The sequence below is a fragment of the Stegodyphus dumicola genome, chromosome 4 (assembly GCF_044657685.1).
Source record: "Stegodyphus dumicola isolate Sdum_Otavi_A_Nest chromosome 4, ASM4465768v1".
NCBI lineage: Eukaryota > Metazoa > Arthropoda > Arachnida > Araneae > Eresidae > Stegodyphus > Stegodyphus dumicola.
Window position 1 is genome coordinate 177,593,711 of NC_140771.1, and position 20,342 is coordinate 177,614,052.

The following is a 20,342-nucleotide window of genomic DNA, read 5'->3' on the forward strand; positions in this document are numbered from 1 at the left end:
TAAAGAGTGTTGACTACTGGTAGCTTGCGTTTGCTCTGAACCCAGATTGGCAGGCTGGCAGCATGGTTGGTTTTTTGTTGTGGTCTCAAAGTCTAACGTGAATACGAGCCATGTTCTATTAGAAAGTCGTCTCTCCACTTAAGCGGATAGGCCTCGTGTGCTTTTCCACTTTCAAATAACAGAAGTAACTGACCGTAAAAGATAAAATACGGCTGATAGGAATTCTTTAATTGCGCTAGCTTAGTGTAAGATCCCCTGTTGGATCTTACCACGGTAACCTCTGAATTCAATACTTGCCCACTTAAAGTTTAAGGGGGGAAAGATTAGTAAATCAGAACGGCTAAATTTCTTATTCATTCAAAGCTTACAACATTTTTTGAGGGGGGGGGCAGGCGTACTTTGCTTCTTCTGCAGGATCGATTTGTAAAAGTAAATCGATTCTTAAAAACGTTTCCTGATTAAAATGCACTTGAAAACTCTCGAACAAATAATACCTATTGCAACACAGTAGCATTCAACGAACTAGGGCATTTGAACATCACTGTAGTATCAGCTTAACAAGAAAGTTATTTCAACTAGTACATCAGATAATCCTAAGGTGCAGGAGAGTTTTAAATAGTCGGAACGAAGCTCATTAAAAAGAAGAAAAACATAGATTGTTTTGGATCTGAACTTTTAAATATTATACTAAAAGATGCGTTGCAAGCATAAAAATTACATTCTTAAGGTAATCCCCATTGACCCCATAGAACTGCTATTACTCTTGTTTGCTCTAGACCAGCGTTTCTCAACCTGTGATGCGCTTAGCCCCAGATATATGTAAATACGCGGAAAAAAAGACGTAATTATGTTCATTGATGGATTGATTGAACTTAAGAGAAAAGATAAAATGCTGTTGTAACAACTCCATTTCTAATCCAAATATTTCATTATAAAATCTAGAATAATTAATCCGAAATAATTTTAATTAAAAAAGTTATGAATGTTTTAAATTCCGTTTAGGTATATATTTTGTCTGCAAGGCAAGTACCTGTCGAGAGTGATAGAACAACCTCCCCGGACACACAATAGTAGGTACATTTCAAGAATCTTAGCACAAAGCAGGCAGGCAATTCGGCAGGCATTGTTTGTTTAAATAAAGTTTTATATCTGCGAAGAATCTGGAATAATACAACATCTGAATGGAGTGAAGGCAACCTTTTAAAACCATTTTCCCAAACATGGAATAGATGATCTATAGATTGCGTTCCTTTTCCGTGAAAAGTATTTCCAGGGTACATCTTCATCAGTCAGAGAAAACATTAAGTGATTCAACTGATAATAAAGGGTGTCCCAAAATTAACGCAAGATTTGAATTCAATATAAAAGAGAGTTTTTAGTCTTTAGATATTTATTTTTAAGTGAATCATAAAGTACATAGGTTAGGGTTATTTGTGGAACAACACATCGGGCAAATGGCCTCCACGGCTTTGCTGGCATATACGCACCCTTTCGTCGAAATTTTTCATGATCTCTCTGCATAATTGTGGCTGAATTTCGTTAATGCAGCGTTTAATTTCCTCTTGTAATGCACGTGTGGTTGTGAGATTGCTGACATAGACCTTTGACTTCAAATAACCCATAAGAAGAAATCTAATGGTGTTAAATCGCATGATCTAGGGGGCCAATTCTGATCACCGAAACGAGAGACTACACTATCACGAAATGTCTCATGCAGTAATTGAATTGTTTCATTGGCTGTGGCACCGTCTTGTTAAAACCACATATTGGTCACGTCAATATCATCCAATTTCGGCAGAAAGAACTGTGTTATCATGTCGCAATATCGAGCACCATTAACAAATGCTGCTTAACCAGCTTCATTCTCAAAAAAGCATGGTCCGATGATGCCTCCTGCCCAAAATCCGCACCAAACAGTAACACGTTGTGGGTGCATTTGTTTTTCGCTAATCACACGTGGGTTCTCCGAACCCCAAATATGACAATTTTGGCGATTAACAAAGCCATCGAGGTGAAAATGTGCTTCATCGCTTAGGATCATTTTGCTCTAAAAACCAGCATCCACTTTTTGATGATTAATAATCCATTCCACGAACTCTCTTCGCTATTCATAGGCTTCAGTATTTATGTTAATGGAATTTTGTAAGCATGAAGACACAGATCTTTTGTGAGTATACGCTGTAGAGAGCTTCTTGAAATTTTCAGTTCTTGTCCACGTCGCTGAATCGATGTTCCTGGATTTTCACCAACACGCTCACACACTGCTTCAATATTAACATTTGAACGGCTTGTTTTTGGAAGACCGGTGTGTTTAGCGTCTCCAACTCATCCAGTCTCTACGAATTTTTCAATTAAGTTTTTTACAGTTGACGAGGTTAAAACACTATTTTTACCATATTTTGTATAAAATTTTCGAACTGTGGCCGCTAAACTTTCATTATTTTAAAAATATTGTTCATTAATGAAGACACGTTGTTGTATAGTATAACGCTCCATTTTCACTAACCCTAAACTTTCGGCTTTCAAACTGTTCTTTTTTCACGGTTGCTAACAACTTAATGCAAAAATGGCGCCAAATTCAAATCTTGCGTTAATTTGGGACACCCTTTAGATTCTACACTTAAGGTCGAATTCAGCAAAAATCAGAAAAAGAAAAAAGAAAAGGAAAAAGAAAAACCTCATCTCATTCTGGTCTGACTTGAAAGATTATATCCTGAACTATTCAACAAGGTAATCATTATTTTGTTACCAATCATAAGCCCCGTATTAGGGTAGAGGGCTTTCTTGTCCAACACTTACCTAAAAATAAGTACAGGAACAGATTTTCCACCTTAAGTTCGGGCTTGAGATTGCATTTTTCATCGTCTGATCTGAATTTTAAATTACCGAGTGCTATCAAACAGCCTCAAGGTTCTCATTAAATGTGCTTATGTGCATTTTTTAATTTAATTAAATGCGTACAATTACCAATGCACATCATTTTTACATTGCGAAAATAAAAATGTCTGTATATTATAGTTATTATTAATATCACTGTACCCCGTAGATGTAGATGTTAGTAATTATACAAAATGTGGTTGGGGTGAGATACGTGGAGCAGCAATGATAGGTCAAGGGGTACGTGAGTAAAAGATAGTTTATAAACGCAACTGCAGACCTTTTCAACCTTTTTCTTGCACTGACCCCTTTTAAAAGAATAGTTTTCTTCATCAGCTTTCTTATATTTTGCTCTTATATATAAGATACAACATAATCATAATAGAAATAATTGTGCATAAGTAACTAAAAGATGACAATTAAACTAACAATATGAACAGAAGTTCTGAAAAAAATGGTTTGTAAGACTAATAGTTTATTACTTTTTTATTATTATTGTTTTTAATTTTACAAATATAAAAAAATTTTCAGAAACAAAATAACAGATTTCAACTGCACTAAAGTTCGATTGAAATTTATGAAATTGCTGCTCTTGTGTATTGATGCAATTGTTTTAATATTTGGTATAAAACTGCTTAACTCTTAAATCACCTATTTCAGAAATTGTCAACCTATTTATTCTTTTTAAGTAGTAAGTTACTGAGTTGACTAAAGGCTGTTTTCTCTCGGTAGGAAGAGGAAAAATTCAACAATGTTGATTCGGTAAGAACTTTTATTTGGGGGCATTTCTTTCAGATGACTTTTAAATTCCAGAATGTAACGTACCCGGGTGTTTTGAATAAGATTTATTTGTATCATAAAGCACTCAATAATTATTAACAAACAATGAATTATCAATTTTTCATACATTTTTTTTTTTTTTTTTTGTAAACATTGGGATCTTGAATATGCTGATTCACGATCGGCTATCGATCTCGTATCGACCCCTTGATCATCAAAGACCCCTTTAAACTTTCATCGACCCTAGGATTTCAGTACTGATTCCGTAGGGATTATCAACTAACAGCTACTTGCACTTACAGCTTGAAACGTTAAAACGTTAAACAATTGCGTAGATTCTGATCTTGACGATTGAAAAGTGAAATCGGAAATGGAAAAGGAAACATGTTGATAAGTCATGAAAAAAAAAAAAAAAAAAAGAATAAGAGATGGAAGATAATAGAAGATAAGGAATAATAGAAGGGAAAGAAGAGCAGAATAGGGTACTCATTGATATGCTTAAATTTGTTATTTAAACTAATTGTTGTTTAGTTATAGTGTTGCGAGGCCCCAACTTGTCAGCAACAGTAGTAGTGACTGCTATGAACTGTAAATTACACAAACTCGTAAGAAGGGTTTAAATCCCTTTTTATTCCAGTTTAGAAATAACAGCTGCGTTCACTTGACGCTCACAAACTACGCCGACCCTACGGTTTAACAAAACAGAAATGTGAAACTAAAAATAAATGACAGGATGAATAAATAACGAGATCACTACCTACGAGGCTCTAATATTGTAACTAATTGAACCGCGTTCTAAGATACAGCTGAGATTTAACAAGCTTACTGATTAAGCAGTTGAAGATTCAACGAACTGCCGAAATAGGCACACAGGCCGAAACGCGCGGTTCTTAAATTTCTACCTAGCAACCTTCACGCTCGCGATTCAAGAAGCACACTCACAATCTCGTTTCCCTTCTATTTAAACTCAACTTACTTCTGCTAAAATTTGAATATACAGCGCGTTCTACTACAATTTACATACTCTGGCATTGGAAATTCTAGGGAATGTAAAGGCTTGACAGGAAAGATAGCTTAAAATAAATGTTAGTTAAAATAAATATAAACCCTACATAGTAATCATTAACGTGAATTTCTATAGAAAAGGCCGCAGCGTATGGATATAATAATAATGACAATAAAAGTTTCTGGAATTCTATGTGACATAATATAATATTCCTTTTTCCTTAAATAGATATTAATATATTTTAAGCATTATATTGTCCCTTAAGGAACTATTAATAAATCCTAATTTTATGAGATATTAATATAAAAATAAATGTTAATTATTTTCTTCTTAAGATTATAAGGTCTTATTTTAACTGACCAATTAATTTTCATATATTAGTTTAAAATATAAATAAATATTAATTTTCAAAGTTTAAAACAGAGCGGTTAACAGCTTAGAGTGACATTTTGCTCTAACTTATGTTTCTGCTGTTTGTACTAGCTTGCCAAAGATTTATTTGCATTAATTCTCTGCATATAAGTAGTCAGAGAAATCCAAACTTTAGACAGGCTTTGTTTTGTAAATGCATTCAAATTTCTTTTAATTTGTTGAAGAAACTGGGTATTCTAAACGCTAGTTAGCAGAAACTCGGGTTGTCCTTATTCAAATTTGTGTAACTATCAGGTTGATGCATTAATATATATTTTATTTTTAGTTTCACTGTGAATTTTATGCTTCTACTTAAGATGTCAGATGGGATAAAATTCCATCCCACATTGTCTTTTGGTTACTGGATAATTATTTAGTATTTTGTATTTAATTATGTTATCGTGTAAGTTATATAGCGTGTTCAAATTAGTCAACAAATAATGCCTCTCGAATAGCTTGTTGATGATCCAGGGTTCTAGTTTCTGAAATGAATGGTATGAAAAAAAATAAACTCAACTTTTGTCACATGATAAATTATCCGAAATTTAGAATTTTTAACCGACCACACATAAAAACAGTGTCAATGAGAAAAAAAGATTTCCATAGCCTAATTTCTTAAATAAATTCTATGTAATCAAAATATTACTGAATATATATTTTTAGGTAATATAAAGATTTTGCATTGACATGTCTATCAATTTATATTAAAATCATAGAAGAAAATAAGTCATCAGTTATTGATAATTAAAGTATTACATACGCTTCCATTATCTCGGGTCTACGAAGCCGAGATAAGTCCATGTCAGTTGCCCATTTTCTAACTTTCAATGCATTGACAAAATAATTACCTGAAATATTTAGCTGAAAAAAGAATTAAATTACACTTGTAAATAATTTTAAAGAAGTCTTAAATTTCACAGGTAAAATTTCTGATAACACAATATTAATTATTACGGTACTTACATCTCTATATAGGTCAAAGATATAAGACACATTCAGAAGTTCTTCTTTATATGCAATATGATACGTTATAGTACGAGCCTATAAAATGATGTAATAAATTATTGTTATAAATTTAGAAAAATAAAATGTAATAAATTATACTGGAACACTTCTGGTGAAACTAGTAGAGAAATTTTCTATTTTAAAAGCATTTTTACGACTGAATATTCAAATTATACAAAAATATTCAAGAAAACGTTTTGAAGAACCACTCAGTGTAGTAACATGATACATGGTATTTCAGTAAGTCAGAACGAACGAATTCTACTAAATGTTTGGTCGTAGGCTCTTAAATTTCACTTTAAGAAATGGATGAAATAAAGTGGGGTCTTAATATATGGCAACTTTGATCACGGTACAAATTTTAGAAAATATATTTATAATTTTATATAATTTCTTTAAAAATCATTGATGTTTTATGACAAAAACCTCATTCACATTTGAAAACGAGTCACTTACAGATCTCATATTGTAAAGTTTAAATATCTTCTTTGAAATTATAAACTCCAACTAAACTTCAGGTAGACTGGCAGTAAATTATCGCTAAGTAACAATTGAAATTTAAGAAGAGTGTAAAAGACTCCTTATTTAAAACTAAATAAGAACAGAAAGCACAATTTATGCTTACAACTCAGGCGACCACTTGTGGTGAGATAACTTAAGAGTAACATTAAGTTCACATGTAAAACTTAAATTCAAACAAACTAATAGCTAACGGCTACACAGATTAGTTAACGCGAAGTTGGCGCAACCGGCGAGGATATTCAACTATCGGCAATCATCATGTATGGCCGAAGACTACAAATATTATCTTATCTAGCATCTTGATAACGTGGTCTCGAGGTGCAGAACACGCTTTGCCTTACAACCTAGAAATCTCACTATAAATACTTGCTAACTAATTTGTATTCTGGAGAAAGAAGTGAGATAAAAAATCAAAAACATAAAATTTCTCTTTAATTAACATAAAGGACCCTCATAATATAATATCAAACCTTCTTAACTGCAAAATAGACAATGATCTATTGCTGGAAATTATAATTTAAAATACCACAGATCTAAACTTAATTCAAATATTAATAAGAAGTACCTTTTGAAAAGATATCAATAGTCATAAACAAAATCTTTCCGAAGCACACGTCGCTGCTTTTAAAAGTTCTTTAATACGATAATTGATTATCATATTGCAATCCATTACCGTATTAAACAGTACTTGTTTAATACGATAACAGTATTAAACATCGATTATCTATGTTTAATACGATTATCGTAATCATATTAAACAAGTACATAAATAATCGAATTAAAATAAATGAAGCAAATAATTATTAAATTATTTCCTCATTTATTTGGTGTCAAGGTAAAGGCTCGAAATTTTACGGCTAAATGTGAAGATAACAGTTTGTTTTTTAAGGGAGTGCATTTTGCAAATCATAATATTGTGTACAAATCTATATGCATCCTCTATGTGGCATTTTGTATTGGACAACATGAAGTAGTTTCTTTTTTTAATCCAATAGAACTTAGAGTTTCTTTTATTTTACTTTGTTTAGACGAAATATCAAAAATGTTCTCAGAAAAAACTTAAAAAATTATAAAACTGCTCTAAAAATAAAATATTGGAGAATTACTGTGTCACTGGAAAAGAAATCAGATGCTTCATTAGATGTGTCAGATTTGATGACACTGTAGCAGAAAAATGTAAACTGGAACTGGTAATATAGTTTCAATGCGCGAGACTAATAAAATGCTTCTTTGCTTACTTGAATGTATCAAAGCACAGTTAGACTGTTTGCCGAATGTTAAGCTTTTTGGAGGACTTAAGGAAGACTTACTTGAATTTATCTTCACATGAAGGAAAGCACGAAAGCAACCATAACTGTCTATCGGAATTCAAGCCCAAATAAACTACCACTGCTCAATGTTCTTATTCTCTTGGAAACTTTTGTGAAATGCTTGTGAATTATTTTAAGAAATATTATATATCTAGTGAATATCTTATAATGGATGAGAAAATTCTGGATTTTTCAGTTTTGCTGTTTTTAAAATAATGCATCTCTCTCAAAAATAGTTTTAACAAAACAGCCAAATTTAGGCTCAAAGTTGTTTGCTATGATTGATGCAAAATATTTTAACAATCTATCTTGAACCTCACGATGTAAAGTAACCTGGAGGTGCCCATAATATAAGCAATTCAACGGTGGATAATTTTTATCGGACTAATGGAATTTATACAATAATTAACAAAAACAGAATGGCAGGTAATTAGTCTCCTAGTTTAAAATAGCTAATAAACTTTTGATTAAAAACTAATTTATGGCTGTATTATTAGCTCATATTGACCGGAATTAGGAAAAGAATTCCTATTAAAGAAGAATGGAAAAATCAATTCCTCAGTATTCAGTTTCATATTAATACCACATTAGTGGTACCAAGAAACAAAAGGGGTCAATTAATGCTACCAACATATTTCTTATCTTGAATCGACAATTCAACTAGTGATGAAATACAGCCTGAAATATCAAACTTTTATAATGTGGAAAAAATAGGAGGTGATTCTCTAAATCAATTAAGAGGTAACCAAGATAGACAAAAATTAATCTCCATGGGAGAAGATTCGGACAATAATTCTCTTTTACAGCATTTTAAAAATGTCTACTGTAAGAAGTTCGGTAACAATTTAGACCGAACAGTAAGGGCTTAAAATATAAAAGGACTTGATTTCACAGCACGTTAACCTGAAAACTTATAAAAACCCCAAAGCAACGTAACTGCAGCCCAAACTGCTTTTCAGTGAAATTAAAAAGGGGAAAGAATGCTTCGCTAGGATTCGGTAAAGCAAGATCGCATAACGAAACCGACAGAAAAAATGATGTAAAGAATATTGAAGAAAAGAAATAAATGCATTAAAAATATTGCCAAATATTTTGCAGTTGGGGCTGGTGAAAGAATTAAAAGAAATATTAACCTTATATATATATCAAGCTTTACCCTTTATAAGTACACACTTAACACCTTTTATGTACACTGACGAGCCGAAACATTATGATTATCCCCACATGTTTCAATGAACTCGTATTAATGACGTGAAGGGCACTTGATTAACTAGGAATTGTATTTAACTATTGCTGGAGAAGATAAAGAATCATCTGGAAATTGTTACCACTTGTGTCACCCTCCCTTCCTTCAACAGCATCTACTTTCGTGCAGTATACAATTCGCCTAAAAGCAAGCTCTCGTCTTAACTTCCGACATAACTCCAACTAGAGGACGCCCCCGTCATCGCTGCTAGCGACTTTAATGCTAGGCACACAGACTGGAAGTGCAGAAAAAGCAATGTTAACGGAAATACTCTACACGACTTTGTGCTGCACAACCCCATGGCTCCATGCGTCAGGGGAATATACTTACTGCCCAGGCAACCCCATTTATTCAGATATCTTGGATATATTAATTACAAGAACTTCCATTCCAAACTAAGCTTTGATCAAGTACCAATAATTACAGTACTAGGAGTCTCCAAACCTAAGTCGCGTGAGCTTAAAACAGTCATTGATTGGCCACTTTTCCAAAACTAACGGATTATTTCTCGGATAATCCTCTAGAAATTGAATGTTTAAAACTAAAAATGGTATTGACAATGCAGTTAACACTTTTTCTTTTTCAATACAGAACGCGCTTGAGGAAGCCTGAGAAGCTGTGTCAGTTTCTGAAAAAATTCTCAGACTTCCTGTGAACATCACGCACGCAATTCGAGAAAGAAACTAGTTTCGAAAAAAAAAAACATCCTGACATGGTACCCTGCCATCAAACGAAGCATCAACAAGCTTAACAAAGAAATTAAGAAGTTAATCAAAAGCCATAAGCAGTATCTCTGGGAACAGAGCATGGAAAGTTTAAGTGACACTGATGGATCCTTCTGGAGCACGATTAAAAAATCCAAACAAATATGTTCCTGCAATAGACTTACCTACAGTAATGATCGAATTTTCATCACTAATGAGAAAAATCTAAAGCTTTTGCAAAATATCTACAAGAGCAGTTCTCTAACAACTCCTGGCCTGCTGACAGCCAATCAGAATAAAACACACTCTTCAAGGTCTGTGATTGACTAAATGCTACTACTGCCTGTAACATCCCAACTCTGACATCGCCGACAGAAATTAAGGAATTAATCAAACACCTTAAAATTAGAAAAACTCCTGGTAAAGACAGAATCTCCAACTCAACTATCAAAAAATTTTTCACTCACACAATCACCAAGTTCTTCTCCATCATCAATGCTTGTCTCTTCCATTCTTATTTACCTAAGGCCTGGAAGCAAGCAAAAATAATCATGATTCCGAAACCTGGCAAAAATTACAGTAAAACTGAGGATTACCATCCTATCAGCCTTTTTCCTGGGCTAGGGAAAATCTTTAAAACAGTGATCCTGCATAGAATGCAGAAATATTTTCACTTACTTTTCGTCTGAGCAATTTGGATTCCGCTAGCAGCTATCGACATCCAAGCAGCTCAGAAGAATCACAGAATTTGCCAAGACTGCGCTTCACTCAAAGCTCAGTGTTTCACTCCTCATGCTTGATATGATCAAAGCTTTTGACCGCGTCTGGCATGAGGGGCTCATCTGTAAGCTGATTGACATGCAATTCGACCGAGAACTTATTCTGCTCCTGCACTCCTTTCTGTCGGATCGAATTTTTGATGTAGCAATTGCAACTTCAGGTGAATTTCTCAATTCCGATGGAATCCCGTAAGGTTCAATAGTTGGCTCAGTTTTGTATTTATATTCCGTGGTAGACTTCCCTAATCCTCCAAATAGTGCATACATGCTAGCGTGTTACGGTTTCCCACACAGCTTTAGCTCTCAAATCGGCCAACATTAATCACGCGATTCGTAAACTGCAAGAACAGATTCCTGTGATCGCAGATTGGCGCCGCTGCTAGAAGATTAGCCATTAATCCGCAAACATCTCAGCTTCTGATTATCAGAAGGAAAAATTAAAACGCTGCTCTCAAAAACAAACTGTTCTTTTTTTTTTTCGGACAGGGAGACGGGCAAAATATATCGGAGTTCTACTGAATAAACATCTCACATGGAGTGATCATATTAATTACGTTAGAAAAAAGCACTCTGCGCGATGAACTACCTGCATACAATCATTGGCAGAAAATCCAGATTAGATCTGGCTAAGAAGAAATTGATTTATACCTCTATCATCTGACCTAGCCTAACATATGCTTCTTCGGCCTGGGCGACAGCAACAGACAAGGATATACGTAAGCTATAAATTGTGCAGTCCAGATTTCTCAGAATAATGATAGATGCGCACTTTTATATGAGAAACGATCAACTTCATTCTAAGAATTGATCACATAGACAGATTCCTTAGAAAGAACAGCGAGCGGTTCTTCTCTAAATCCATGAACTGTGAAACTCTGAACTGTTTCGGTACCTTTCATTATGAGTTACTTAACGAAGACTGCTACCTTCGACCCTTTGCAGCTCATATGCTGAACCAGATATGGATACCACCTGATGTGGATACTCGTTGCTAACAGACTTTTTCTGAAACTTCAGAATTTTTTTTAAATAATGTTAATATTGTATATAGCTTATCTTTCTGTTACTTTGAAATTTCATGTATTTTGCTTTTAGCAACTCATTTCTATCAGATGACTTCTCCTCATCACGTGACAGTGCATACCAACCTGCGAGCCTCACGGACCAAGCAAATGAAATGCAAGAGAAATGCTGCTTATCACGTGACAATAGTCACGCACTCTTGCCTACGTTCGCCTCTACGCCCAGCCAGGGACCAATAGTTCGGAGCTTCTATCGTCATGTGTCGCATTGACATTACATCAGAGAGCTCGAACACGTCGTGTGTTTTCGCACTATAATCACGGCATGCAAGTAGAACAAGTAACAACGATAAAGAATCATTCTTGCACTTACTTTTGCGAGTGATCTGAGCCAATTTGATAGAGGGCAGATTGTAATGGCCCGAAGACTGGGAACGAATATCTCCGAAACTGCACGATTGGTATGTTGTTCACAATCTGCTGTTGTTAGTATTAACGCAAAGTGAATAAATGACGGTGAAACCAGAAGTAGACGTCAAGATGTTGAATGTCCAGACGTCATCAAAGAAATGTCGGAGACTGTCCCGCTTGGTACATCAAAATCGGCTCCAGATAGTAGCTCAGCTAACAGCCCAATAGAACACAGGTCCAATTGCAAGTGAATGTGTCGGAACACACAGTTCAGCGAGCACTGATTGATATGGGACTGCAGAGCAGACATCCCACTCGTGGGCCTCTGTTGACCAAGAATCATTGTCAACTACGTCTACAGTGGGCCTAGGAACACCGAAACTGGACCATGGATAAGTGGAAAACAGTTGCATGGTTGGATGAATCACGATTTCTCCTTCATCACGTCGATGATAGTGTCAGGGTACACCATCTTCGAGATGAAGAATTGTTCCTTGTGTACAACAGGTCATACACAAGTGGAGGTATTATGCTTTGGAGGATGTTCTCACGGACGGTTTTGATACCCTTAATTGTGATAGAACAGACGATGAAAGCTACAGACTATCTGAGCATAACTGCGGATCAGTTGCACCCTTACGTGGCGTCAGCACATTAAAAACTGTGGGGCTGCTGGCATGGGTGAATTTTGATTTTACAATTGTCAAGAAGTTTAAGTGAATTTTGTACTTGGTTGTTATGTACATGGGACAAGATTTTATATTGAGTCCCATACGACAAAGAGTGTTATCATAGTTAGATAAATTTAAAAAAAAACTATAAATATATAATAAAAAATGGTGTATTAATGCACTTTCCCCAACCACCTCTTGACAACACTCTGCTTGCCTACGGCAGGTATACCCGTTACTGAAAAGGAAAAAAGAATTTGAATCGATTAAGAGTTCATCATCTACTTTTGTAGATACAAAGTGAGTGCTGTTATCCACTGAAATTATTTAATTTCAAAATAAGATTACGTCATATAAGGTAAATGAGGCAGTCAGAAGGATTCTATAAGTATGAAAAGTATTGTAAGGAAATTTTTGCTGTATAAATTTAAGCCGTTAGAAGGGAATGTCTTCTTCGCCTCGATGTTTATTGCATTAGATTTGTTTATTTAATTAATACAGTATTTTGGAGAATGAATTTTCTTTTATATTATAAGATTATTTTTTAAACAGCGGAAAGAAGAAACGTAATAAATATATTAAAACCTTGACTAATGCCCTTTGCTTTGTTTCCTCATCCATCCAAGTTGCATTTGATAGCATATTTTCGAATGCTTCATGAATATTTTCAATCATACTTTGAGCCTAAAGTAAAAAAAAGAGGAGGTGCTGTCAATTATACATTACAATTAATATAATCAATTATTTACCTGCAAGTTCACACTGAAGTCTCACGTAATGCATTCAGTTCATAAATGATATAATAAATAAAAATAACATATTCTAAATAGCCTATAAAATTTTTATCTTTCATTTTTTCCTTTAAAACTCTTAATAGAAAAATCGTTAAGAAAATAAATCCACATGAATGAATACTATGAGAGCACAGATGAAGAGAGAAAACTAATTGTGAAATATAATATACTAGAAAGCCCGGCGGTTATACGAAATGACCGCTGTTCTAAATATTATAAATTGTAGTTAAAATTATTTGTGCAAAGGTGTCTGTTAATGCAAACTGAATTACCCAGGGCAGGCAACGAGGACGCGCCTTTGCTTACTGCCCCACGGGGTTTCCCCCCTCCTAGTTGCTTAATTACTTAAAGTAGAGTGCAATGAAGGAAACCACTGACGGTACATTTCTTAAGAGCCACCGCTAGCTCAATAAATAAAGGTGAGTTAAGTAATAAAATGTTAATTCACATGTCAAAGATCTCTTTGTAAGCAACATTTTTTGTGTAGATCTTTCCATCATTTTTAAGCTCGCCTTGCAGAGGACCAACAATTATTTTTAATTTTACGTCCGTTCTTTCACGAACTCTTGAACAGACAACATAAAGTTGGCCGTGCCCAAATGCAGGCTCAGGTAAAAAAATGCCAACACGCTTAAGCGTTTGGCACTGAGATTTATTGATGGTCATAGCAAAGGCAAGTTTTACAGGAAATTGTCTACGTCTCAATTGAAACGGCAACCTTGTGCCGTGGCAACTTCACCCCATTGGCTAGTACAGTTACGCAAGCAACCAATAAACTATCGGCGACAAACAGACATTTAAGCCGCATATAATAAAGATATTTATTTATTTCATTTTATTTGTCTTTATATCGTTGCATGTTTTTGCCGGTTGCATATTTCCGAATTTTATTATATATAGAGGTTAAATTTATTTATTAAGTGTTAAATGCTCATGCTCTTGTATTTTTATTTTTTCCGGCTTAGCTTTCTCATAATATTCGTCACGCGCTGCACTGCACGGGGAATAAAACAATTTACAGTTACGCAATACGCAAGCAACCAATAAACTATCGGCGACAAACACTTAAGTATACTTAAGTAAGCACGCATGTAGTATATAAGATGATATTAAACAACTTTTATAGGAGTTAAGACAGGAAAAATATATTTAACATTACAAATGTCTCTAACTTCAGTATTATTCTCTTAGTTTATTATTTTGTAACTTTACATGCAAAACACTGAGTGGCTTTTATTACTATAGCAGCGTCTGAATGCAAAGTTTGCAAGCGAAGGAGAAGAAAAAATATTTATGTAGCAAGTAAAATATTGAAAGCTATTGAAATACAGATCCAGCGCATTAAGAAATCAATATTGTTGTTTATTGCCAAGTTAAGAGTTTACACACTCAGAAGAGCTCCTGTAAGCAATTATATAAACATTTATAAAATCTTAATCCTATAATTCATAATTTATAACTTTTCTATTAAGCGGATTCTAAGAATTGTGCTTTTAGTGCAGCCATTCGAGAAAACGCCTCGGAAGGGGGGACGAAAATAAAAGGAGTATTATTTGGAATACACAGAGATAACAGCCAAGTGTATTGCTGAATAGTGTTTCAGTAGAAGCGTTTAGAAAGTGTTGTTCTTAAAACACGTTTTATGAACCCGTCTTCGTATTAAGAGGTTAATTTAAACGAAGTGGTGGATAATTAGATGATATGAAGAAGGAATTTAGATCTCCTTAAGTACTCCTGTCGCAACATGAACTGTTAAAAAGCGTAAACCTTTAAACATTATTTTCAGTGTCTTTGAGCTTGAATATAGCGAACTATTATAGTGGCTAAACACTCTTCAAGCTTTTGTTAAGGAGATCAAGCTTAGGTCGCGATCACAAACAGGCAGGGATGTAATTAGAAGATATGTTAGATGGCTGGTTTAACATTGCTTATATTTAAATGGAACTTCCAATCTGGCGAACTTGAGCTTGTCATCGATTAAGATTGAGCTTAAATACCAGTACTGTTGGAGCATACGTTCACGGTAAATAATATTCTTTAATTTGTTTTCTGGCAACACCATCGTCACCAAATTAAGCTATCCAAACGTTCAAATGTTCAAATACGAGTAAAATTTATGAAAACTAGCGACACATTTCAACAGAATAATTTAGTTAATTTTTGTAATGTTCAGCATGCAAAGACATAGCCACTCATAAGCACTCTGTCTTACTTTGAAAACCGGTGATCTTCACTTGAAAACCAACATTTATAATATAAATAACAGAAAAAAAAAAAAAAAAAAAAGAAAAAGAAAAAAAAAGGAAAGAAGACTGAGAAGATTCAGATTTTAAAGGTCACCCCAAAGGTTTGTTAAAATTTTTTAAGCTTTCAATGAGCTCGCAGTCTACCAGTCTGCATAGCAGTAAAAGATTAGAATTCCCAAGCGGTCAAGCGTTGGCATACATGTTTTTTCAATCTTTTCTCAGTTCATCAAATCAATGTTCAGTTTTCTAATTAAGATATGGCTTTACGAAACTTTTGTTTGCCTTCTTATTATTCACACTTTATGTGTTTACTTTATTTATTAAATATCATGTTCTTGGCGCTTAAGACATGTAAAATTCAATTCAACAGTAAAATCACAAAATATTTAAATACACCATATGTTTAGAATTTCCGATACACAGTCTCGTGCGATACAGGGAATAAATGGTTTTTTTTCTAGTGCGTGTTGCCACTGTTCGCTTTGAATTCCTTGAGTTTGTTAGTCCAAATACAAAATCTGAAATGTACAATAAAAAGAATCGAAATTCAATATTCTCGCTTCTAGGTGCTCCTGTTCAGCTGGAAGACTACATTATTCAGAATTTGATGGCTCTAACTACCGTTATTTTTTCATAACACGAGAAATATGCATACATCCATGGAGAATCTTTACTAATTTATTTAAATATAATACAGAGCGATGATTTTGGGTGGCAACAATTTGAAAAATGATACGCTGTTTATAGTTACTCAACGCAAAATGCCGTTTCGAGACTAATATCCCATTCGAGATTAACAGCCCATTTGGGCTAAAAATAAATGAGGTAATCAATAAATAATAAAAAAAATTATGAAACTGATAAGTAGTAAATTAACAAACAACTGTTTTTGTTTATTTAATCAAGCAAACTACGTGTCTTCCCAATAACAAATAATTTGCAAACTATATAAGGATGTTAGTTTACAAATAGGTATGTCACTTACGGCATTCAGGTATGTCTTTTCTAAATAGGTTAATATGTAATATGAACTGATGGCCATTCCCAAGTAATTATCCGTAATCGAGGAGATGCAATATCTCCATCGAATTTGAAGATCGAAGACAAGGGGATGCTCTATTGATCTGTGTTCTAACGTCCTCCAGTTCCTCGACAACAACGGTAATGACTGGTGGACGACTCTCCACACCATATAATTGGCCACCACTCTGAAAAGAAACGTAATTGAAACTCCGAAAATCTTTTTCCACTCTACTCTGAATCTTCAGTCTGAAACGAAACATTAATAAATTGTTGATTCAGTTTTAAGATAGCAGAAGATATACCCTTTTTTCAAGGCTTTGGCTTTTAGACACGAAATTTCCTAAAACTACCATGAGAAAGAGGTAGTTACTTGATTATGAATCCAAAATATACTGCTCTAATATTTTATACCTAAAGCCCATTTTTAATATGCAGTTTTATGTTCTTGGATATATTTCAATATGCACATATACATATACTTACTGAAATACGTTACAGAAAATATTCTAGGACGTTACATATACGATCTGCCGAATGGAAGACTAACCTTTAAGTTGACGCATTTACCTATGAGAAACTCTTTCACATTTGGATGAAATTTATAAGGCAATCTTTTCATTCGAGTATTATAATGCCACTTAATGTATCAATATTTTTTTTTCAATTTCTCTCCACAGTAGAAAGAATATTATACAGCTGACCATAAATTGTCATTTTTGTACTTGAGTTATTTGAGATATAACCCGCTTTTCCCTACGTAAATCTGCATCCTGTATCAAAATTATAAAAACGTTCTTTTTGTTTTAATCGGATGGAGTTTTATATATCTTAGTTTTATGTCATTTTTCTTGGCATTCCGTCGCTGTTCATATGTCAAAAATTAACTTGTTTAACTAAAGATCCATAATCTTGCCATATAATATTTTAACAATGATTTTATGTTATAATGAACCTAAACTTGATCTAAATAGTCTTTACAGTTTAAATAATGTAAGCACAATGCTTTTAATTAAGAAGATAATAATTATTATAATTTAATTTCAAGGAGAAACATATCGATTTAAAGAGTAAAATTAGGCAAAAAAAAAGTAAAAATATGTGACATCTATGGTATTCTAAGATTGGTTGTTACCTAATTTTACCTAATTTAATTAGAATGGTTTTATTAATCAAAATGACTCTGATGAAAGTGACTGTACAAATGAAAGATAAAATGAAGCCCATTTCGAACAGAACAGTTTAAATACAAATTTCGATAACTGTGGTTAAGAAGAAAAGTGGATGAAAAACTTGATCCTTAACTTAGAGACAGTGTGCTTTGCCTTAATCGAAATAATATTATCCTGTGTCTTGTGTCATTATATGTTTATTATGTTTGTATCTCAGTGCTTCACATTTGGTCTAGAGTTCGACGATCCGCTACGGAACTTAATTAAAAGAATCGATTCACTTTACTGAGTGAATTTACTCCGATACAGAAAACGAGCTGCAGCTCTTTTCTAGTTTACGGAGAGTTCTTGGGAGCATGCCAGGAATAAAGATCTGATTTGTGTTCAAGAACTCACTCACTTTATTGAGCGAGTCTGCGTCTAATTAGCGAGAAAAGAATGGAGCTCTTGTTGGAAGAGGTAAGTCCGATTTCCACTTTAGGGAAGAAAATAATATTTATCTTCCCACGGGTTAAAAGTGAGTTTAATTTTTATCATTTTCCAGCTTTTTCAAAAATATTTATTCTATGATTTTAATGTTACAGGTTTTGTCGAAAAAGGAACAACAGCTGAAAGAAATCTGTTCAAGGAATTAGAGTCTGATTGAGTGAATTCTTCCGCTTCCACCCCTCGTTCAATTCATTTCGTTCTTTTGTACTACCTCGTTAACCGGTCCAGATTCGACTGGTCGTTCAATTCTTTCCACTCTTCGCTGCATCCTTGCTAACCGCTCTTGCTTCATCAATCGTTCGGGACTTTTTCATCAAGGTTATTGTGAATGAGCGGTGAGCCATTAAAAAGAACCCATTCATTTTAGTCAGCGAACAATTTTGAACCGATCCCATAAAAGAGCGGTTGTGTCCATCTCTAATTTGATCACAATTCCACGCCAAAATAACATGATTTTTTATGTTCTGTTATTCTTAAATATATTAACTGTATTACATATATTGCTGTAAATTTCTATAAAAATTAAAATTCATTTGATTGCTTTACTGATATTGTCCACCGTAATATTTTTTATAGTTTTGTTTGATTATCTATTAATTTGTTGCATTTAGGGTTATATTCAACAAAATTTGTGGCAACATGTTTTGTATATAAGTGTTTATTTCTTATATAAAATTAGGGACTTCACGATTCTGAGTCTAGTAATGTTTAAATTGTATAAATATAACATAGGTAGATCGCAGAATATAGGAAAATAAGCTTCTGATGGGTCTCGGCGACAATTCTTGCCACAAAATTGGTGACTTTTCACAAATTTAGAGATTCTGAAACATTCGAAAAGCACATCTTCGAAGATTTAATATTTATTATTACATAAGACTCAGTTCTAATAGTAGAAGTTCAATAAAAATATGCTGAATTACATTTAAAACTCTTTCTGAGAGATTTTTAGGAATTAATGATATTTCTTGTGTACTACAGAGGAATTGCTTAATATGTTTATTTTGCTATATGTTCATAATTTTTTTGTAATACATTGTAAACATTTTCCTGCTCTTTCGGTAGAAACAGACGATTCGCTCCGAAACCGATTCAAAGAACGGATTTACTTTATTGAACAAATGATCAGCGCTTCGAAGAAAACGGAACGGCAGTTCTTTAACAGTTCACCGAGCGTTGCTGTTAGAAAGCATGCCAAAAATTTGATTTCTCTTAATGTAAACATTAGCATTATTTTCTTAATTATTTACCGGAAACGTCTCTGACCTATATTTTATGTATGTATCTGTGTTATGTATGTATATTTGCGTGCATTTGGTTTGCTTCTGTTTCATCTACTATTTAAAAAATAAAACATTAAATAAATCGACGCATCTCAGTGATACTGACCACCTATATTTGCAAACTGAGGTTTTTCCTCCCACCTGGCAGTGCGAAGATCTGTTTAAAGTAAGTAGATTACAGGAACTATTTCCTCGAATACCTAGCTGGTCAACGATCCGACACTCCCGCTCTAGTCGCAGATCTGGGTCTTTTAGAGTCGTGATTATTCGTTATTTTATCGCTCCTGCTGTTCCGCAAAACTGGCTCCTGCGGAGTCTTGATTATTTGCTCTTTTCGTTTCTCGCTCCTTAAGTTTCATTTCGATTCTTTGAATACTGTGTCATAGTATATTTATATATATTAAGTATTACGTTTTTATACAATATTATTGTAATATTTATGTAATAATAATAAATTATATTTTTATTTATTTACTTATTTTACTAACGTCTTGTAATCAAGAGCTGTGAATTTCTCTTTAATCTTCTTTAGAATTGGTATATATTTATAAAGATAAATTTTTTCATCTAATGTATTTTTTAAAGATTACAGAA

At 33.7% G+C, this 20,342-nt stretch overlaps 1 protein-coding gene across 2 annotated transcripts in view; it reads right to left on the minus strand.

Moving 5' to 3' along the window:
• LOC118195655 (neprilysin-2-like) overlaps positions 1-20,342 on the minus strand; it is a 104,927-nt gene that overhangs the window by 35,084 nt on the left and 49,501 nt on the right. For both annotated transcript variants that reach the window (XM_085814285.1, XM_035366982.2), the window contains 4 exons: positions 16,770-16,992; positions 13,330-13,428; positions 6,038-6,115; positions 5,835-5,935 (listed from right to left, as the gene is read on the minus strand). In XM_085814285.1, coding sequence (XP_085670411.1) covers positions 5,835-5,935; positions 6,038-6,115; positions 13,330-13,428; positions 16,770-16,992 — 501 coding nt within the window. The remainder of the gene's footprint in view (positions 1-5,834; positions 5,936-6,037; positions 6,116-13,329; positions 13,429-16,769; positions 16,993-20,342) is intronic.